General features: G+C 41.5%; 1 protein-coding gene across 2 annotated transcripts in view; it reads left to right on the top strand.

Moving 5' to 3' along the window:
• Positions 1-22,882, top strand: part of MEGF10 (multiple EGF like domains 10) — an 88,326-nt gene that overhangs the window by 60,691 nt on the left and 4,753 nt on the right. For both annotated transcript variants that reach the window (XM_063179961.1, XM_063179960.1), the window contains exons 14-23: positions 9,018-9,164; positions 11,225-11,359; positions 11,662-11,790; positions 14,366-14,494; positions 15,564-15,692; positions 17,599-17,727; positions 18,271-18,507; positions 19,455-19,582; positions 19,745-19,868; positions 21,696-21,740. In XM_063179961.1, the coding sequence (XP_063036031.1) occupies positions 9,018-9,164; positions 11,225-11,359; positions 11,662-11,790; positions 14,366-14,494; positions 15,564-15,692; positions 17,599-17,727; positions 18,271-18,507; positions 19,455-19,582; positions 19,745-19,868; positions 21,696-21,740 (1,332 nt within the window). The remainder of the gene's footprint in view (positions 1-9,017; positions 9,165-11,224; positions 11,360-11,661; positions 11,791-14,365; positions 14,495-15,563; positions 15,693-17,598; positions 17,728-18,270; positions 18,508-19,454; positions 19,583-19,744; positions 19,869-21,695; positions 21,741-22,882) is intronic.

A 22,882-nucleotide genomic window follows, 5' to 3' on the forward strand; every position in this document is an offset into this window, starting at 1 on the left:
AGTTTTCCAGTGTGATCTGCACAAAACTGGGAATGGAAAGGGAGAACTTTAAAGCTTGGGCACCTCCGCTACACAATTCCTTACAAAGGCGGTGATGAGCTGTAAATATCCATGGTTGTTGTGGCAGCTTGGGGGTAAAGCATCATGTACAGGAGCTCAGGAGGCTTTGTTCAGGCAGCCAAGAAGAGAACAAACCATTGTCCCGACTTGTCAGCCTCCTAACTTGTCTCAAACCAAGACAGCTGTGCTGCCATTTCAGTGTCTCAACCCTTTTTAAGTTTCTCTGCAGATATTTTGTCCTCTACAAAAATTTTCTCACAATTTTTTTCTTTTATAATAAGATTTTAAGGACTATTGTCAGTGGAATCATTCACCAAGTTTTTGTTGGGCACTGTTGTTGCACCCTCTTGCTAGTGGAGAACAAGATTGGTTTTTTTTTTTTGAAAACCTGGGACTGTGCAGAAAGGCAGCTATCACAAAATGTTCCCTTTATCTCTAGGAGGGAGTTTTACGTCTCACAAGGATTTCTAAACTTTAAATTTGGAAGAGCTCTTTGATCTTCTGTAAAGTTTAATTAACACTGTAAGTTTGCCCCTCTTGGAGTGTTCCAGCTGCCTCTCTGTGATGCTGCAATGTTGCAAGGATCACACAGGTCTCACATCACCTCTCTGTGTGGGCTTCTTCCATTTAATCATGAGAAGTCAGCATGAAAAACAAACCTTAAATGAGCAAAGCATGTTTGTGCTCTGAAAATCAGTGATTTGTGTTTTATTTGTGATTTTAGGCATTTTCCACTCTTCTGTAAACTAATGTTTAGCCTAACTGATTATGTAGGTTCATAATAGAATTGTTTTTTTTTTTATTTATGGTGCTTTTAGACAAAGTAGGTAGAGGTGAGTTTATAATCTCCTCAGGTAGATAGGTACAGTCTTACTATTGTTTTTTTCCCAAACCTTTATTTTTCTATGCTCTTTCTTCCTAGCTCTGTGGATGGATTGTCAGCATCTTGTTTGAAGTACATAATACTTGGTGTCTGCTATTCAGGTTGATTAACTGTAGCTGATTACAGCTTACCTGCTGTTTTTTCTACTTTCTGTTCAGATGAACATGACTTTTATGATTACTGGGGGTAGGAAGTGGAAATCTCTAGGGGATGCAGATACACAGGCACATGAAAAGCTCCTGCTTTGCTCTGGAAAACCAAACCTCTCTGTTGTTTACTCATTTTTTCTGTTTATTTTCTCTTTGAGAAGGCTGTCTCAGCATTTCTTGTGAGTGTGAGTGAGAGGAGCTTTAAGAGCCAGCACTCACCTAACTGAGGCAGGAATTCTTTGAGTTCAGTTCTCTTCCCAGAGTCTGCAGTGTGATTTGCATCAGCCACTCAGATGCCTGAGTGCAGAAAATAGTAGAAGCTACCTGAGTGAATTATCAAAAAATACTATTAGCCTTATACCAGCTATTGCTGTTTTCCCTGACACTACTTTGTGTTTATTTTGTTATGATGTCAATGTCCTTGACTTTCAGGTAGTTTTCAGGTAATTGTATGTGTGTTTGGACACATTTCCACAAAGTTACATTTGAATCTGCTGAAAATGTGATCTCATAAATTACTAAATGTATTAATCAAAGAATACCCACCATAAAAACATGTGAAGAGTTGCTGATCCTTAATGGTGCACGTAGGTTCACAAGTCCTAAGGGCACAGCTTGAAGTACATCCTGTAAGTCTTCTAAAATTGAGACAGACAATCAAGGTCAAAATGTGTTAATTAATGGATCCAGGTTAAAACAGGCAGTTTTGAAAGGCTAGATTAAAAATCTAGCAGCATTTTTTATAACATGTTATAAGAATTACCTGGCCAGTGTGATATAACTAACCCCGGGTGTGACAGAGGCTTCAGGTGCACCTTGACTATGCTTGGATTCAGGTATGGGAAAGCATAATGTATCAATAATGTAGATTAGATAATATATAATAAGATAAGGACATAATATAGTAATTTTTTGTAGTGAAATCTTACTTCGCCTTTGTTCTTAGAAGGAAAAATACTTCACAAGAAAGAGACTCGAGGCCTTATTATTGATAAAATGGAGCCCCCCATCCCTGGATGATGTCACCAGAACAGCATGTGTGTGACAGACTAGTTTTGACATGTTGGTGATGTCTAGACACACTTTACAACATCCACAGCATAGCTCACTTTATACTCAGTGTCTGGAAAAAAAAATCCTCCTCCCACACTTCACATGTCAGAGCAATACCCAGAGAGGAATCCAGGCTTTGTGCAGATGCTTATATTTGGAATGATTAAAAAAAAAAGGAGGGAATGCTTCAGGAAAGAGCTCTCAAATAGCTGTGCTGTAACAGTGCATTGCAGGAATAGCAGAAGATTGTAGGATTAAGGAGGGAGGTTGTACATAGGGTTGTGTGGAGAAGCAGGTGGAGGTTGTGGGGAAAATACAGGAGCTTCTAAAATGACAGAATTATGTGGCTTGGCCTTTTTTTTTTTTTTTGTTTTTGGTGTTGGATTTGTGAAAGGAACCATCAGAGATACAGATATATTAGTTTTGGGCGGGTAGTGTTACCTACCTAGTTGAACAACAAAGAGAGGGAAAACCAGATTTTGGGTTGGTTTAATGCTTCTCTTACCCAAATGAGGGATTTAGTTGCTTAAAACCATTGATGTTGAACCAGTTTTAAAAATAAATACATACTAAAGAAGCTTAAAAATGTGAACCTGTGAGTATCTTTTGGTTTTAAGCACAAATAAATCCATGACGCCCAGGTGAACTTCCCAAAACGTTCTGATGCCATCAAAATAACACAGACTTTCCAAGAAGGTGCTTTAAACGCAGCATTTTCCTCAGCCCTGTGGGCAGAACAGCTATCTGCACTTCCCCCAGGGAATCCCATCAGAGGGAACAGTTTATGTAACTCTTTAGGAGCAGATGAAGGAGTGACTGCACAGCTGTCCCAAAAGGCTGGGGAGCAGGAAGCGCTGCATGGGAGGGAGGGTTGGTGACCCTGGGGTGTGAGGGAGCTCTGGGCTGCTGGTGTGGGCACGAGGGCTTGGCCTCAGCTGCCCACTGCTCAGCACTGAGATGCTCTAAGGTCTGGTTTTGTTAAGGAGTTTTTTAGTTACTTTTTGAGTATGCTCAGGGTGTTCTCCTTATTAAGTTCTGCATAGGAGTAAAAGTTCAGTTTTCGACGCAGCTATTTTTTGTTAAAATAGTTTTAACACTATTATTGTGTTAAAAGAGTCAAGAAACAGTTAAAATTGACTTTCATTAGATCTCTGTTTTTATTTGGGGTTGCTGGTTTTCATTTGGGTTCTGTTTCATGCTAAACAAAAGCGACTTAGGTTTACAGGACCCCTGTTAGAAATCCTGTGCTCTTTTGCAGTTTGCAGAGTGTTTTCCCTCTGCAGCAGCTCAATTCTGCTTAGGGAAGGAAGAGTTAAGGGTGATGTTTTTTTCCTGGCAGCCTGACCATTCCGTCACGTTCCAGGAGCCACATGACAGGATGGCACAAATGAGAAACATCCGCCCACACAGAGCATGATGTCTGCCCCAAACTCCCTCATCCCTTGACATTTTCACTGTATCTTATAAATAACTTCTTTTTCATTTGGAGGGAAAGTTCTTTTTCATTTCTCAGTAACCAGAGAGTGGAAAAGAGTAAGAACTATTAAAATGGAAAACAGAAGAAACACACAGAAAATATACTCTCCTGATAGTTAATGATACTTCTCCTATTAAATTATACCAAAACTTTTGGGTAACTTCCACTATAAAGGTATATCCAACACTTCTCTCAACAAGCAAACCAGCAAGCACCATGATAGTTTCACCCCTTAATCTTATCTGTTCTGCAAACAGCTGTCAAAATAAATTTCTCCCAAATTTCCTGAAAGATTAGGGAACTCATATTCTTGCAAACAGAGGTTCCGCATTAAAGCATTAATCAATTAAGTAAAGCAATATGATTAATTAGTTAAAATGGCAAAAGCTTTTTCCCTCCAGACAGTTTATTGGTGTAATTGCAGGGATGTGGGTGTTCCTGATCAGACACCACTGCTCTGCTGCCCCTGCTGCAGCACCTTTGCATTTGCAAGGAGACGTCACGTCAGGGTGGCGCCACACTTGTTACTCTCAAAATCGATTTAAAGGCTGTGTGATGCCAGGGATTATGAAATACCACCAGTCTGCTATCTGGTACCAAAACAATGGCAGTGGTTTGTGGAAAAGACAGATGCAGTAATACCAGCCCACATTTCACCAGCGGGCAGAGCGTTCACCCACAGGCTGCAGCAGGAGGGGTGTCGGTGACTTTTTCTGTGCTGGACACCTGCTGGCATTACTCAGCTCACCCATCACCAGATGTGTTGTTTCTGTGTCCTTCCATGTGCCCCTGACAGTATTTCTGAGAGGCACATTTGTTGCTGGATTATGAAGGGGAGGTCTGCCATCTGACACCCACCCTGCTGGTGGAAACGCCCAGGTCTGCAGCTCTGCCTTCACCCTCAGCTTTCCATGAGTATGCATTTTTCCCTGTCCTACAAAGCAAAAAAAAAAAAAAAACAGAATTAGAAGGGTTCTGTCTCACCTTTGCAGCAAAAATGAGCTGCTGCTGTAGCACCATGCACCCAAGCCAAGATTCTCTTGTAAAACATAACTTTCCCTCCATTACCACCAGTTCCACCTGGCCTGCTGAAGGATGAGGCCCCATTGGGAGGAATACTCAGTGAGCTGAAAAATGAAATTACTTCTGAGCACTCTCCCATGATAAATTACAAATTTGCTTTTCAAGCTTGGGGAGAGGAATTCTCCAGTAAGAGTTTTGGTTCCACGCTACATCTGGGTTTTGCTGTGTCCACGTGTCTGTTCTCTGAGCGCTGTCGTGGATTTTTATGTGGAAGAAATCCCACCCTTTTAGAAAAAAAAGTAGCTTTAAATCACTGATTAGATGTACCTGTTTTCTGCCTAGAAGAAGTTGAAAAAGGGAGAAGTCTCATTTGCTGGTGGCTACATAGGGATTGATAGATGAAAAGAAGAGCACCTCTGGAGTGGGTAACAGTATGCAGCAAGAGTGTGGCCTTCAGAAGGATACTGCCAATACCTCAAAAGGGATTCTGCTACTAAAATTTGCAGATAAGGATTTCTGCCTTTAAACTCAGATGTCCTTGTTGACAACCTTTTCTAGCTGGCTTCTGAACAAAAATTCCAGCCATGGCTCTCCTGCTGCTGCAGGGAAGCAGCTGAAGTCTGAACTTCTGCAGAAAAAACTCTGATCCTCCCATTACCTCCTCAATTTGAGACACTTAAATTAATTCCTCTGGCTACCTGCAGCAGTGGAGTAAGGTACCACCCTCCCTCAAAGACAGTGAGGGTACTTTGAAATAGTGCCTGTGACATTTTTCACCACCTCCCTTTCTTTGGGCTGCCCATTATTTGACAGAGAAATTAGGAAAGCAATTCCCACCATCAGAAGTTACAGCTGCCTTTAACAGAAATGTTAGGTTTTTTTTTCAAAAATGAAGGGCAAGCACTTGGACCATAATGAGAAAGCATCATGAGCTTTAATGACACCAGGCTTCCTCCAGCTTTTCAAAGTCTTGTTGCTTCTTTACTTTGGGCTGCTACATACCCAGTTTTGCACTGGCACACGGGAAGTACACCAGTATATAAATAGTTTTTAATGCTGAGGGGTTATACTGGAAAGTTCCATGTGTGTTAACATAAATTGAACAGCAAATAAAAGTTCTTCACAAAAAAAATATTCTTCGTGAAGTTTGGGTAACCTTTTCTCAGACTAATGGAAACATAGTAAGGTGTAAAACAGCACTTACTCCAATAGTAAATTTGCCTGGGAAGATAATAAGAAATAATTGGTAATTTCCCTCCCCCCCCACTTCAAGTGCTAAAACAAACCAGCTCTTTGTTGATGTGACTCGGGTGGATCACGGAGTCTCAGCTTAAAAATACAGCATGGGGAGTGTGCAAATGCTCTGCTAGCATGGGCAGAAGGAGTGGTATCCCTGAAGAATTCTTCACTTCATTCATGCAATTACGAATGCTGGGGGAATGCTGATTGGGATGTGAGGCCCCCAGCATAAAGCACTGGGCATTAAATGCACGAGCATTTCTTCAGAGCAGCTTAGCTGAAGTTTATCATGACCATTCAGCTATTGCCTAGCAACTTGTGAGGCCATCAAAGAGCTCTTTGTCCATAGCTCTGGCAAAAACATTTTCTCAGATATCCTTATCAGTATCAGAACCAACATGAAAACTTAATAAAAACAATTTTATTGGGTCAGAGATTAATACTTGCACGAAACTGTGGCAGTCATCAACCAGTTGGTAACACTGTTGTGAAAAGTGAGTCTAATCCTGCTTTGCAAGTTCTGGTAAAAATGCTTTTTTTTTCCTGAATAATTTCTGGCTTTTCTATCAAAGCATAGCTTTCTTTGCTGAAATTTCATTAAAAGCATCACTCTGGAAATTAATTTTTAATTTTTTAAAATCCCTTTAATATTTCTGACCTGTCCTTTCTCAAAAATACACAGTTGGTTTTTACAACCATAAGATATGAAGCTCAACTTGTTATTTTTAAGTGCCTTGTGAATAATAAAAAAATAGTGAGACTGAAAACTATTTTAATAAGTAGAGATGCAGCAAATAACTAAATGATTTTGGCCTTGCTGCATTGGTTCTTTACACTCAAGAGGAGTAAAACTGATTTTCCTAATGATCAAGAGTGAATATAATAAAATTACAGTGAAACAGAGTAGTTGCCAGCAGTCTTTCAGTGTGTTACGTTGTCATCACTGTTACCCGGTGACATTTAGTGCACACTGTTTATTTGCTAAGTAGAATGATGCCATTCTTCACCTCCTCGTAAGGGATGAGAGTGGGAGATAAAAAGCAGGTTTTTTCAGTTTCCCTAAGGGGTGGTTTTCCTTGACACATACTGAAGGAGCCTTTTTCCCCCTTTTTTAGTTTTTAGTGGTGTTTTTTGTCTGTTTTAAGCCCCGTGGCTCTGTGCAGCATGGGACCCATTGTCCTCCCCATCCCAGCGTGCCCGCATCACCCTCGGACACTCCGCTGTCATAAAGCATCCTCTGTGCACAGATCAAGGCAGTATAATTGAGCCTGGTGTTATTGTATGTCACTGGTCTACATAATCTCAGATAATGCACTTTGGTAGCTCTTGGCAACCACGGGCATGTTAATAGTGACCATTATACACTGGGCGCTGCTGACACCCATTGAGGCTGTGAAAAATGGCTTTTCTGCAGCAGGGTGCACCCAGTGCAGCTATGTGGGATAGGGCAGATAACCCTCTGAGGGGCTCTGCCTGTGCTTGCCCAGACTTGGAGACCCACATTCTCGAATTTGGGAGCACCAGGAAAAGCAGCAGCTGGAAGAAGTGGTCTTGTTTGTGGGGGGAAAAAAGGAATTAAATGCGGTGATGTCAAAACTGCCCTTGTGCATCAGCATCTATCAAAGTCAAACCTCTCTCTTTAATTTGCTTAAATGAGTTGATGAAAAGTTTGAAATAGACTGCTGAGAGCCAAGTCAGCACTGCCTCTCAAATGTAGATGGAGACAGGAGAACGGCAGACACTGTCTAGGCAGGCAGAAAGTGAAAAAGGAGTGATGCAAGCAGCCTTTCATTTTCTGATAATAGGTTTGTTTTAGGTCAGTGCTGATGACCATGGTGCAGTTAGGGCTTCGAGGTGGCCTGGGTACCGTCTGTCAGTATCTGGATTTTTAAAGGCAGGTGTTGTTCTGTTGTGCTGGCACAGGTTGGTGCAATCTGTTGAAACACATATTTGACTCTTCAGTCTGTTGATTGTCCTGCAGAGAAAAACAGTTCAAGAGTCTGGAGTTGTACCTTTCCTCTAATTAGAGGGTTGTTTTTTAGATATGGGCAGCTTTGCGAGGCACATGCTGGGGGTGATGAGGAATCACCTCTTAGTCTGATCTATCAGCAAACCATGTAATTATTTCTCAGTATTTTTACAAGCAGTGGGTTCAAAGTTAAAAGATATTTTTTTCCTTGTCACATGTAAAACTGTTTTGCTTTTTTTAGGACCCTGGCAGCCATTGAACCTGTGGCATATTTTGCTGGAAATACTTACAAAGCAAGACATGGTTGTGGTTGGATCCAGTCCACTTTTCCCTTAGTGGAGGGTTCATTCAGTGGAGGCATTACAATAAAACTTGATTGTTAATGCAAAGTGCTGCAGACACAATAGGGTCTGAGTTCCACGGTGGTGCCTGCTGGCATTTAACATGCACAGTGCTTCTTAAAAAGCAGGGAAATTATATTTAATGCTGCTGCGTTGTGAAGAAAAATGACAAGCAAACAAACAAAAGAACCCAGCAAACAAATTGTGATTGGATGATTGTGATGGGTGGTGTGTGTTAGGATCTATGCATAGAGATTCAGGTTGTGGCCATTTTACAATCAGTTTTATACTGAAACAGGTTAAACAAAGCACTGGCTGACCAGCATCCTTAACACTGTGGCAGCTCAGCATTTTGGAATGCTCACGTGGTGTGTTTGGAAACCCTTTGTGTGCACTGCATTTTTCCGTTCAGTACGAGGCTGAGCAGTAATCAGCTCACCACTAATTAGAAATCATTCCGTGCCCTGCACCCCATTATTATACACAAGTTATATGAGACACAAAGAATGCTCAGAGGGAAAAGTTCCTGCAGTACCTTCTGCCGTGCATTTCCCAAACATAAAATCTGAAACAAAAAAAACCTTCTGCTGTTTTGAAACAGCCGTTATGGAGGAAGCAAAAGCCATTTATGTGCCTCTCACCAAAGCTGGAATATGGGGGAAATTCACTGTTCTGGAGAAGGCAGGAACAGAGAGGCAGGTTTATCTTGTGGTGCTTTCCTGATTTAGTGATGTTTTGATAAACAGGTTTGAAGTTCAGCAAAGGTTTAACCTAACTGTGCACAAGAGCTCTTCACAGATATTTTGTTTGTTTGTGGTTGCAGGTATTCACTGTGACAGTGTGTGTGCTGAGGGACAGTGGGGTCCAAACTGCTCCTTGCCTTGTTACTGCAAAAATGGAGCATCCTGCTCTCCAGATGATGGCATCTGTGAGTGCGCACCAGGATACCGAGGCACCACTTGCCAGAGAAGTAAGGACATCATAAATGCTCTAAAAATCTCTGTTTCTTCCTCAGTTGCTTGGTAAACATATCCCAAAACATCCTAATGCTTTGCTAATTGCAGTCTGAAAGGGTAGGAAACCACTCCTTGATTGGACATTTTGTCAAAATACATGAATATTCAGAAAAAAAAAGGATTACCTGAAATGAACAAATGTTTCATCTAGTAGTGCTCTTCTTGTTATGGTACAGCTTTCCTTTTATTCACTGTGTGTCCTGTGGCACTGTTATGAACGTGACTTTCCAAGACATTCATAGGGGATTCCATTCTAAAGCATTTCCAAACATGCTTGATGAGTGTTAAGTTTGTAATACAGGTAAATAAAACATACTTGAGTTTCAGAAACTAAAAGCCTTCCCATTGTCTGCTAGGGACCAATAGCTTAGTTAATATTTGGGGCTTCAACACTTGTTTTGTAAAAACAGTCAGTGAGATCAGGCCGCACAGTAAGCAGAGAATGTCACATGTACCCATGGCTCCTTTTGAAAAACTTGTCTGGGTAAAGTACAAATTTCACAAAGAGAGATACAGATGAACTAAGGAAACTCATGCCAGAATTAGGGAGGTAGATAATAACTCTGCCCTCCCAAGATTTGTCACATTTTTCCAGCTGTCTTCAGTTTGAATCACTGAAGCTATGAGGGAAAGGTGTTCAGGGAAGAGAAATGTGATTTGTCTGGAACTGGAGGGGAGCCCAGTTTCCAGAGCAGGTCTCCCAGAAACAGGATCCAGAAGCAGGTGGGTTAAGGGCAAGCAAAGATGCTGCTGGCTGCTCCAAAAGAGGCTAAAAAGGCAGGAGATGACCTGCAGTGGTCACTGCTAGGAGAAGGAGAACCAGAGGAAGGTGAAGTTCTGTCAGTCCAGGAATGGCAGCATTGCCAGCTGAAGGCTGTGTCATGGCTCTGCTAAATCCCATGTCAGAGTGGCATTAGTATTCCTTGAGCATTCCTGACTGTGAGCACTAATTACTCTCACTATCTAATCTCTGTGGGCCCTGCAGTCAATCAGTGCATCCAAAGTGCAACGCTGCCATGTAAAAATGTTCCCTGGTGTTTTGGAACTGTGCCTATAACCTGGACAAGGGGCTCCCAGTCCAGTGCCCCTCTGAAGCACAGTCTGCAGGCTGGGAAGACAAAGGTCATAGGAATAATTTGGATCCTGGTCAGAAACTGCCTTTTCAGTAAACAGGAAGACCTTTTGGCACTGTTTCACTTGGAGAAGTTAATCTCCCTGGAGAGATCCTGGCCATATAAGTTGTATCAAGTGTGTAATTAAAATACTGAATCTTGAATGAAATTGAAATATTGAAAAGATTCCAAGGTAGTTCAGTCAGTGCTAATTGCAGCTGTTCAGGTATTTCTCTTGGTCTCTTACCTAATATTCTAATTTATCAGGAAATAAATGCCAAAAGGGATTAGCTCAACAAAGAAGGAGAAGCAGCCTTTTTTCCTCCCATTTTTTTCTTTTTCTTCTTGAGAAACTTGTGCTTTTAGCATCACAATTAACTGCACAACTGTATTTCTGGTCTCAGGTTCCCTGAAAGTTAGAGTGACTCTGTAGAAGAAAGGCTGATTGGAAAACATCTGTGCTTTTTATCCAGTGAAGTTGTGGCTATTTGAATTCCAAGTTAGAAAACACATCAGGAATCAAGGTCTAAGATGACCTTACTCATCTGGAGATAAAACTGTTCTCTCTCTCTGTTACTTCAGATGGGCTTCAAAAGATGTCCTTGTTTGGCAAAAAAAAAAAAAAAAAAGAAAAAAAAGAAAAAAAAATTTGCATTCCAAACATTATCCAAGTTCAGGGTGGCTTGACATCCAATGGAACGTCAACAAAGCGGCGATGAGCCAGAGTTACACCAAACCCTTGAGGAGAGGGAGCAGGTCTTGTTTGGGGAGTGTAAATCACCGAGCTGCTCAGATAACAGCAGCCACCTCTGTGGCTGGCAGGCAGCGCCAGCCCCCGGCCAGGCCTGCGGGGAGGCAGCAGAGCCAGGCAGTGACCGCCCGTCTGTCCCCTCTGTTCGCAGTCTGCTCGCCCGGGTTCTACGGCCACCGCTGCAGCCAGACGTGCCCCCAGTGCGTGCACAGCAGCGGGCCCTGCCACCACGTCACCGGCCTGTGCGACTGCCTGCCCGGATTCACAGGAGCCCTCTGCAACGAAGGTACCACGGGGAGCCCCCCATCCCATCACCCGGGGGGCTGCCACGCCCAAGATACTTGCTGTTGTGGAACGCTCAGTGCGTCAATCACAACTGTTCATCCTTCCAGTGGTTTCGTCCTCTGTACTCTTAGTTGCATTGTTTGAGTGGTGAATATGGATGTTGTGCCCGCTGCGATTTATAATACCTCGCTTTTACCCTTATACCTCTCTCAATCCAAATATTAGTCGTTTTCTCCTGAAATGAAGAAAATGAAATCTTGTTCTGATCACTAAGGAGTTCTCATTCTGACAATTTCTCCTCAGTATGTCCCAGTGGCAGATTTGGGAAGAACTGTGCTGGAATATGCACCTGCACCAATAATGGGACTTGTAATCCTATTGATAGATCCTGTCAGTGCTACCCTGGATGGATTGGTAGTGACTGTTCTCAGCGTAAGTACCAGGAGTTTTTTCACCTTTAATTTTAGAACAAATAATCAGGGTGCAGCCACTTAAAATACCTTTCTTTTTTTTTTTTTTTTGGTAAAGAAACACTCTCTTAAGTCAGAAATTAGGACTTCATGGTAAATAATGGAGAGATAAATAATCCCAAACTTCTCTGGCCTAGGCCAAGAACAAAGCTGAAATTTTCTCAGGCATAGGTTAGTGCTCTAGCTGCACAACCATCCTTGTCCTCACTAAGCATTTAAACATTTTGTTAAGAAATTTTTCACTGTGCCTTTTTTTTAAGTGCTTGTAATTCTGTGATGCATTTTCCTCCTTCTTCCTTTTATAACAAGAAAGAGATAGACATGTTTCCACAAATAGACATTTTTAGTATCATTCTGCCTCACTCAATGAGTATTTTCCTGTGCTGAACACACTGGACTCTTCATTACTGCTTTAAAAAGGAGAAGGGAAGGTCCTAATTTTACTGTTTTTTGTAAAGTTACTTTATTAAGTAGTCACTCCCCATATGCCTGGATGGGTCTAGGAGATTTACTAATTAGAGGAAAGAATTGTTTTAAGGAAGACTCTCACAAGAAGCATACCCAATCCCATAAGGTGCTAAAATCCACACAGTCTGAAACACACACTTGCCAAAATTTCACTCAACCCGCTTTTGTGACTAAAAGAAGCTGCACCATACCCTGAAATGTCAGGCACTGTGCTGGGGTTTCCAGGGAAGCGCATTTTTTAATAACATGGCTCATTGGTTCATATCATTTACGGTTTGACTGGCCCAGGTTACCAGGCTCTGCACAAGTGCAGGGTAACATCTGGTCAGTTTGGGAAAAGAACCCGAAAAACAACTTTCCTGGCTAACTTCTGTGAAGTGATTAGCATGCACAGCCCAGTACGATACCAAAATAAATCCTGGGCCCATTCCTGTGGAAGCCTGTGGCTACAAAGGTCCCTGTTTTTATGGTAAAATAAGTAGGTAGTTGGGAGAGTAGCAGAATAGGGGTATTTAGGAAGAGGAGGGACTTACTCACTGCATCAATATCAAGAAAATGGTGCCAGCAATATGAATGGAAGTGTTTATTGAGGCTGTGCTCAGAGACCATAACAGAGGAAGTTTATTTGCTTTGTATAAAGGCCTTTCGTTCACATGGAAAATAATGATTCCATTAATTTCTTTCAGAACCAGCGACCTTTTTTAAACTTCTAACCTTTTGCCTGTATGTGATTTACATTCCTTCCTAGCTGACCACTAATTTCAAACACAAAACAATAACAAAAAAAGCAATTACAAGGCACAGCTGAGGTGAAAGTAATAAAAAACCAAACTTAGTGGGGTTTTTTAATTCATCATAATATAATTTTTGATGAACTGAAATTTGGGGAAAAAAGGTGATACTTTGGAAAAATACAGCCCACGTACACATGACTCATTATGCAAATGTTAAAGGATTCAAGAGTTTTATTGGTCTCAGGCAATCAGACCAGTACAAAACAATAAGGAGTAACTCTTTTAAATTTACACAGGAATAAAACCAAGGCTTCAGTGTCTGACCTCTTCCTTCTCTCCTATGAAATACTGACACTGTACTTCCATAAAACCATTTTTAAAGTACTAAATAATTATTTATTTTACTATTTATTTTTAAAATATTAACAACTACTTAAAGTACTTTGCTTTCTTTACTAAAGGAAAAAACTCCTCAAGATGAGAATCTACTCAACAGAAAGGGTCTATTCTTGAGTACCCTCTTCACTTAGTGATATTCTACCATGAAGAAAATTATCTTTTGCTGTCTCTGAGTAGTAATTAGTATTTTGGAACCACTTCACAGTTCTAGTGGCAGCACATAGCATCAGATTCATCCATCATGACATTTCCAAAGCAGCCAGTAAATTCTGTCTCATAATGAGTCTACATGATTGTGCAAAAAATAATCTCCATTCTGTGGATAATTACTTGGTGTTTAGAAATTTTATATTGATTATTGGATAATTACTTGGTGTTTAAAAATATTTTATTGATTATTGGACCCACGGAAGCAACTGAATTAACCAGATTAAGGTACAGACCTGATTATCTTCACCACATTTAGGCAAATACATGAAATTTAACAGCGGAAGTACAAGAAGCAGGCTCAGTATAGGGTCTAAATCTCTAGGCTATATATGAGTTTCCACCTTCTCTGTTTTCCTTCAGTTATTGAGGTTTAAAAGCTGTGTCACCTTGACTGTTTGCAGAGTAAAAAATGAGTGAAGAAAGTAAACCTAATGGCTTTCTCTGTGAGAAAGCTGCTGTGAATGCCCTATTTACTGAGTATAGAGTATGCATTTTTCACCCATTTAATATTTTTAAGCACTTTTTACCTGGAGTAAAACGATGCCTTAGCTGAAATAAATGAATAAATCTATGGCTGTTTGCTCAGAGCAGAGCGGCCCAAAACATGAACTCGGGAGAAGTGCAGCGAACAAAGCAGTGCTCGTGTGTGAATGGAAGCAGCTCTATTCATGCGCATCAAGGAACCTTTGTCATCTGAGGTTAATTAATTGCTCTGGGTTGTTGCAGCCTGCCCACCTTCCCACTGGGGACCAAACTGCATCCACACGTGCAACTGCCACAATGGAGCTTTCTGCAGTGCCTACGATGGGGAGTGCAAGTGCACCCCGGGCTGGACTGGCCTCTACTGCACACAGAGTAAGTGAATTTTGTGCTCATCCTTAGTCTGAACATCAGTGACACAGTTACCCTCCAGAACAGCTTGAACCTGGAATCCAAGTGCTGATACAGAAGCTGTTTCTATTTAGAATCTTGAAAGATTATTTCACATCATAATTTCTTCTGGAATTTTCTTCATGTAATAATACATTAGTTCTGATTATTTTTTTTTTCCCTAAGAGCTTTTTAAAGTGAAATAGTATGCAGTGATTGGGGGTAGATATGTGTCATTCATTAAGTGCAAACTAAGAGTTCATACAAAGTTTAAGAAATAAACATTTGTTAGAAATAAATATGAGTAAAGCTGACTTCTTATCTTTTTTGCTTTACACTTTCAGTTTGGTTTACCTTCAGTTCAGGTTGCCATCACTGACTGTGATCCTGGCCACAGCCCCTGCATTTAACCTCAAGAAAAATTGGACTGCTGACTGTACTTTGCATTCAGTGTTCAAATACATGTTTTTCATAAAATCAGAACTTTGCTGTTTCAAATGAGTAATGTCATAGTGGCAGGAAATAACAGATACATTACAGGACCATATGGGTGCAGTTCTGGGAGACATTCACTATGCTGGTTCAGCTGTCAGCTCTCAGGGGTTTTTTGCTTCCTGCTGGTGAATAATGATCTCTTTGCAGTGGTGTGTCTTCCTCATACTGAAATGGTTTCTTTGTAAGTAGCTCAGGTGCAATGTGTTGTTGTTTTGGCTTTTTTAATGCTTCAGTACAAACCACGAAGGAAATCTGGCCAGAGAGTCACTGACTGATGGGCAGACTCCCAAGGTGCCCTCAAATCTCTTTGGAAGCCCATTTCTTAAGGAGCTGTCTTTTCAGAACCTCTGCTGCCAGCACCATTTCCCAAATTCATTTTTGCCTGATGTGTGTTTTACACCACTCCACAACAGGAAGGTTTTGGTCCCTTGGGCTTGCAGAACTCTCCATTTCAGGAGCTGCAGGAGCAACCCTCGACAGCACACCAAACCAGAATGTTTGCCTTCACTCCCAGAACAGCTGTTTCACCCCTCTCGCCCTCCCTCTGCTTGTGTTCCAGGGTGTCCCCTGGGCTTTTTTGGGAAGGACTGTGCCTTGATCTGCCAGTGCCAGAACGGAGCCGACTGCGACCACATCAGCGGGCAGTGCACATGCCGCACGGGCTTCATGGGGCGGCACTGCGAGCACAGTGAGCACACCCTTCCCTCCTTCCCTCTGCCTTGGGACACAGCCTCTGGCCTCCAGGGCCACGTCCCATGGACACACAGCTGGCCAGAGGCTTTTCCAAACAGTTTAAGACCCCACAGAATTAAGCTGTCTGTCACAATTGTGGTTTCTGTTCCTCTGCGCTGTGTTTTAGTCGCTTTGGGCGTGACGCTAAAGGAACACCCAGTTACTCCATCGTGTAAAAGCAGCAAAATTAATCCAAGGGATTGTCACTAGAATCCTGTGAAAGTAATGAAATGTATCCATTAGTACAAACCACAGTGACAGCTCATAGCTGGAAAACTGGAGATAAGAACTAACACATCAGTGCTGGCGGATGAAATGAACCGTTGCAGTGTGGGTCTACAGCACAGCTGGTTTGTTTTGTTTTCATGTTTTCACACGCACGTGTGCTGCTCTCCTCAGGAAGATTAGGGATAACACCACTGACATCACTGGTGGTGTAATGTTGTGCAACATTAAAAGAATAATCAGGCTCGTGAGCACAGCACTGTTTGTCCAACCTTTGCTGACTTTACGGGACTCTGCTTCCAGATTTGTTCATTCAAATGACATCTGTGTTTCTCCTCAAAACATCACTAATGTTCAGGAGAAGGTAACTTTTTAAGATAGTCTCTTGATGTCAAAACATCTCTTTGAATAATTTGGCAAATCTGTTACAGATTTTGTATTTTATCCTTCAAGTTGATAATAAAGATTTAGCAGGGTTTAGCATGTTTTGATGTTCATACGAATTCAGATCTTGAAATGCAAAAATATATTGTGACATGATGGGTTTTGGCCACCCATTTACCTCAGTATTTATAATCTTGTTTTATTGAGTGTAATCAAGAGAAGGAGGAGGTACATGAACATGAATTTTTTCACTTGAGCTGGGATTTGTCAAGGCTGCAAGACTCTTCTTTGGCATGCTTTGTGTTATTTTTTAAATTATTCCAAATTAGGAATGCATGAAAGATGAGTTAGATTCTTTTAAAAATACAAAAGGAAATAAAGATGAGTTAGATTCTTTTAAAAATACAAAAGGAAATAAATATAAGTGAAGAACTCTCAAGAAATTTCAGAAAAAGTGAAGAAAGACTGCATTTGCTAAAACCATCAGAACTGCTGTAATGTGCCAGGCCACACAGTACCAAGTGGTGGCAGTATAAAAGAAATTATTTTTGTCAGTATAGGGTAATTCTCTACCAGGATACCTACATGAGGTAGGAGACACTTTGATCAGTAATTAAGTATTACATTCAAGTAATTCAAATAATTAAGTACAACTTCCCCAGTTACCTTATTCTCCATAATTTAGCATTTTTCTCCTGTTGGTAGTTTCTCAGTGTATACATTGCAGTATCAGAGCATGCAATGGGCAGCAGCTGTATTTCTCCGTAAATGTGTGGTGCATTTTGTACTCACTGTTAGGGTCCTTTCCTTTTGCTGTTTTACACCAGCACACCTGTCACACCACAGAACACCATCCAGGTGTCTGGCTCCACCTGTATGACAATGAGATTTTTCAGGCGCTGGGATCTGAGTCTTCTGGCTCTTTATTCACACCTTGCCCATTTCTTCACTGCCTTCTAATTTCTAAGAATTTATCTTTTTTTGCCTTTTTTTTTTTCCCCTTGTTTCCTTGCTGCACTGCCTCGGTGGCATTGCAGGTGAAGCATGGACACCCATCCGAGCACAGCTTCTCTCCCTCCTGCCCCCCGAGGAGGATGCTCCTCGTGGGAGCAGCTCCAGGAGAGATCTGATGCTGGTGACACATTGCCACCTGCTGCCCAGGGACAGGAGCGTGTGGGGCTGGGCTCCTGTGCTGCTGCAGACCTGGAACTCCAAACTTTAATGAGGTTTTTGTTGCTTTTTGTCGTGTGCAGAGTGTCCCCAGGGCACGTACGGGTACGGATGCCGCCAGATCTGCGACTGCCTCAACAACTCCACCTGTGACCACATCACAGGCACCTGCTACTGCAGCCCGGGCTGGAAAGGGGCCAGGTGTGATCAAGGTAAGCCCAGACATAATCACATTTATTGGCATCTTTTCACACGGAAACTGGCCTCAGCTAGTGAACGCCATCTCTGTGTCGTTCATTAAATAAATCTGACAGGTGGAGTTTTTTGTGTAGCCCATTCTGCAGTGTTAATTGATGTAACTTTTTGAAGCTTTAAATTAGATGAGAGATAATTAAAACTGTAGCAAAGTAAGTGGAGTGTGGATTTGCATGAAATTGCAAGGCAGTGCTTCTCAAAGGTGCTGATGGAGCATGGGTTTTACCTGCCCTGTTCTTTTGCCCAAAGAACGTTGTTACTTTTTCAAATTCATGAAAACATCTCTTTTCTGAGTGAAAATTCTGAGTGTTTTTCTTTTCTGTGAAGATTCTAAGTTTGAAGATTCTAAGATTCCTTAAATTTAGGATTGGTTCCTGACAGAGTTCTACTCTGGCCCTACTAAATACAGTTATATTTAGAAGTGAAATTTCGTCTCCTGCTCCCGACACGTGGCCCCTCTGGGTTCATGGCATTTATTTTCATTGCTTCCTCTGTTCCAGCTGGTGTAATTATAGTGGGGAACCTGAACAGCCTGAGCCGTACCAGCACTGCCCTCCCTGCTGACTCCTACCAGATAGGAGCCATAGCTGGCATCATCATCCTTGTCCTGGTGGTGCTCTTCCTGCTGGTGCTGTTCATCATTTACAGGCAGAAGCAGAAAGGGAAGGAGACACACATGCCCACTGTCACCTACACCCCTGCCATGAGGGTCATCAATGCAGACTACACCATTTCAGGTATGGCGTGTTTAGAATGCTTTTCTCTTTTTCCCCCCTCCACCTCTTGTCTTTGTGCTCAGATCTGCCCCTAACAGGGCTTGAATTCACATATTTCTGCTTTTTGAGATCATGAAGGTGGCACACCCTGGAAAAATATCTTAACTCTAAAGAAAAGTGACCATTTACTTCGCCTTCCTGTGCAACAATTTACACCCTCAAAATTTTTTTCTGCATTAAACATGGACATTTCTATCCTCTGAGCCTGCTTTTATACATATATATACAGTTGGAATGTGGCAAAATCTGGTTTCTACAAGGGACTTTAAATTCAATGCCAAGAGCTTGAATAGAGGAAGAGTGTAGAAAATCAGGATTTCATGCTATCTGTAGCAAGATTCTGCAGAGAAATAGACAGCAAAAGGTTTGAAACTGACTAAGGGAAGGAGCAGTGGAACAAACAAGAGTTTTTGACCTACTGTAGTGCCTGTGAGTTGGGATTCAGTGGGTGCATGAAACCTGAGGCCATTGTGCCTTCTCAACACCGCTGTCAAGGAAGGCTGAAGAAGGCAGAAGGAAGACTCATCTGAGTTAAGGAAAAGCAGATAGCAAAGGTCCTGGTGTTCTTGGAGCACCAGAAAATATTGATGCAGACTTGATGGTACGAGTGACTACAATGATGGCTAGAAAAGAAAAACTGAGCAAGGATCCACAGCAGAGAAGAGGGGTTGAGTTAGCAGGCTACACTAGAATGCTCCTTGCTAAAAGTGAGGACATGACTTGTCACTCACTGCCCTGCTTCTCTCATTTCTTGGAATGAATAAAAAATACTTAGGTTTGTGTTTGTTGGGGGTTTTTTAGGAATCTCTAGGTCAGATTCGAAAATCAGTGCAGCACTCTCTCTCAAAAATTTACCTTAAGGAAGAAATTCTGTGTTTTTGTTCATTTTCCTTTCTTTTTATTTCCAGAAACCATCCCCCATACCAATGGTGGAAATGTCAACAGCCACTACTTCTCCAACCCCAGTTACCACACTCTGACCCAGTGCTCCAGCCCACCTCATGTCACCAACATGGAGAGACTGACCTTGGCAAAGGTAAAGCAGGAAAACGTGGAAACTTCTGGCAGTCTTTAGTTTATTTTACATCGTTCCCTAATCTCTCCTATTTGGCTTGTTTTTGCTCTTCCTGATCACCACCTGGAAATTCAGCATCTCCCCTTCAGTTTCAGTTTTATTGCCTCTCTTTCTTTGGAATAGGCAAAAACCAGCCAGCTGTTTGTGAACCTGAAAAACATGGAGCCTGGAAAACGAAGTGCTGTCATGGACTACACGGGAACCCTGCCAGCAGACTGGAAACATGGCGGCTACCTCAATGAGCTTGGTAAAAATAAAAATTAAAAAAAAAAGAAAGGAGGAGAATGGGGATGTTATTCACTGGATGTGGGATGCATCCCTTAAGGCAGGAAGAGATTAACAAGTGACCCCTTGTGAGGAATGGTGGAACAGTTTTTGATGCCCAGTGCAGACATGGCATGTACAATATCTCATTTTTTTTTAAAGATTTGCTTATTCACTAGTTTCATGGAACAATGGGAGTTTGCTTGGACAAAATTACAAATTCCTATCAAATAAATGAAAGGTTGCATATATTATTTTTTTAAAATCACCACAAGATGCAATCAATGGCTTAAAAAGTATTTTTGCATAACCTGAGCCACTACAGATGTAAATAGTAGATCTTCCCAGCCATGCGTCCTGTTTGCTAAAAGAGCATTGTCTTTAAGGAGAGAAATTCCCAAGAAAAGGTGAGAGTTGCTGTATCCTGCTTGTCACCCTTTTCCACTCTCATGCATTCCAAAAAGGCTGGACTGCACTGCCTAGTGAAAGCCTTAAAGAGGACTTTTAATGGCATTATAATTCAGAAAATTTAATTACTTTCATTTTTGGTACTTACATATATCAGATCCTGGGATTCAGAACAACAGTATGCAGCACTGGTTTTGGTTTGTTTTTCCCTGCTCTTCCCCAACCTTGGTCAAACCACAGTTCAGGCTCAGATCTGTTGTGTTTGGTTTGGGATTTGGTTTTGGTTTTTTGTTGGTTTTTTTTTTTTTTTTCAGGAAAGGATTTCAGTCATAATGCTCAACATTCAGCTTTATATTTTCTTAGAGCATTTGAACTTGCACTAAATGCTCCTGAGAGACACTTGCTGCGGTTAACCCAAGGCAGGGGCCCATCTTGAGCAACAGGGAGGTTCCAGAGGACTGGATGAATGCTGATATTGTGTCTGTTTCCTAGAAAATAAAATAGAAATACTTGGGTAACTCGAGGCTGGTGACCTGAGCAGTAAATTTGTGAAAACAACAGCACAGCTGACATGAGATCTAGTAAATAAAGATGGGGTAGGAATAAAATTAATTATGTGCAGGTCTCCTTAAAATAATACCACTTAACTCTTGAAAACTACTAATTTTGTTTAAATAGTGCATGGATAAAACCATTTTAGGCTTTTATAATGCTTCTAGCATAGTACCACAATACAGCCTAATTAAAAATGAGCTCTCCACAATATCAGTGAAAGCTATTTGAATAGATCAGTAACCAGGAAAGTGCCAGGTCTCTGCAGACAGCAGTTGTGCTCTGCTGTTTACTTTTATTGAGGGAAATCAGTGAGTAACAGGCAATTGCAGAGCTGTAGGTTCAGGTGCAAGGTGTTCAGGCCACTGGGGCTGGGACAGGCTGACCCGGATTTGGGAGTGATTGCATTTGGAAGCAGAGAAATAACAACTGGAGCAAGCTCTGCGTGCCCTGAGATTTTCAGGTCAAGGTGGGATGCCTTTCTGGTAGGTAGGGTTTATCCAGATCAAAAGAAAAAAAAAAAAGGCAAAAAAAGCTTTAGTCCAACAGCATTTAATGGGATTGTTCAAGAGTGAGTAACTGGTGTTATGTGAGTTCAAACTTGAGATAATTTAATGGTCCCTCATGACCCACCTCCCCTGTTCCTGTTGGAAAATGTGGATGCAAATGATACAAGTGTTTCTGTGCCCCCATCCTGGGCAGTTCCACAGCCCTTGTGAGAGAATTATTCAGCTAGGGCAGAAATGAGTCCCAAGGCAATTCCTAAACATTTACAAGCTGTTGTCTAATCACTTCTGTTTTCTTTGGTTTTAAAACTACCCTTTTTTTTTTTGTATCATTTTCTCCTCAGGTGCTTTTGGACTTGATAGGGGATATGTGGGGAAGTCCCTGAAAGGTGAGGTTGTTTTCTGATGTATTTAGATGAAAGTACATAGACATGCCTTTTATTCTTCCAAATTCCCTTTGGTTTATAGGTGAAGAAAACATAAAAAATCATTCTGGAACTAAATTTTTCCTAGGCACTGAATCAATGCATGATTGGTTTCTTTGCTGGTGTGGGTTATCTTTTTTTGAAGGGAGGTTATTGGATTTTTATTTTTCTTTAAACCAGCAAAACCACAAACCCAAGCCATTTTAAGTCCCCTGTGTGTCGCATAAACCAAATGGTTTCTGTCATTCTTGAGTCACAAGAGAGCTCAATTCTAGACTGCAGAACACATGCTGCCTCTGGTGAAAGGATTTAAAAGGCAATTCCAACTGCAGCTGGCCTTGGTCTGCATGACCACAAACCTTCACCACATCCACTGCAGGCCCCTGGAAAGGATATCAGCATTAAAAGCTTCCAAAATTTAGGGTAGTGGTGATCTGGTATTTTGATGTTCTGAATTATCCAGTTTTCTCACAAGACTTTCCATTGTACCACCCTAGTCTGGCACTTAGGAATGTGGTTAAGTGATGGATTTGGCAGTGTTTCATAAACGGTTGGACTCAATGATCTGAAAGGTCTTTTACAACCTAAACAATTCTACACTTCTGTGATTACAGAAAGCCCAGTTCAAATGAGCCACAAAATCATGAGCACTCATCCATTGACAGGTCCACCAGCTCAGTGTCATGTCGGATATGGAGTCAGCAATGAGCTAAGAAGTGTCATGTTAAATAACATATTACATCACAAACCAACACAGAGAACAAAGTAACACAAACACCACAAAATCACTTCCCAGCACCAGCAAATATATCTCTGAAATTATTCAGTTATTCATCCTTCAGTCTAATCCTGACGTCACAAGCCACCTGTTGTTTCCTTGCCAGTTTTCCTGTATGTGCCTTACAGAAACTTAGAAGAAGCTGGTTATTCTTTTTGTGTACTCAGATACCCAACCTTTGCATCACCCAAGCCATCCCTAGATATCAATCATGCCATTTGCTGTTCACCCAGAGACTGCTCTTGGGAACAGTCTCAGATTTTAAGTGTCCTGACTTCAGCACCTAGAGGGGCAGGAAGTGTTCTGAAGTGCTTGTTAAAAATTGATT

This window comes from Melospiza melodia, chromosome Z, assembly GCF_035770615.1.
Source record: "Melospiza melodia melodia isolate bMelMel2 chromosome Z, bMelMel2.pri, whole genome shotgun sequence".
Lineage (NCBI taxonomy): Eukaryota > Metazoa > Chordata > Aves > Passeriformes > Passerellidae > Melospiza > Melospiza melodia.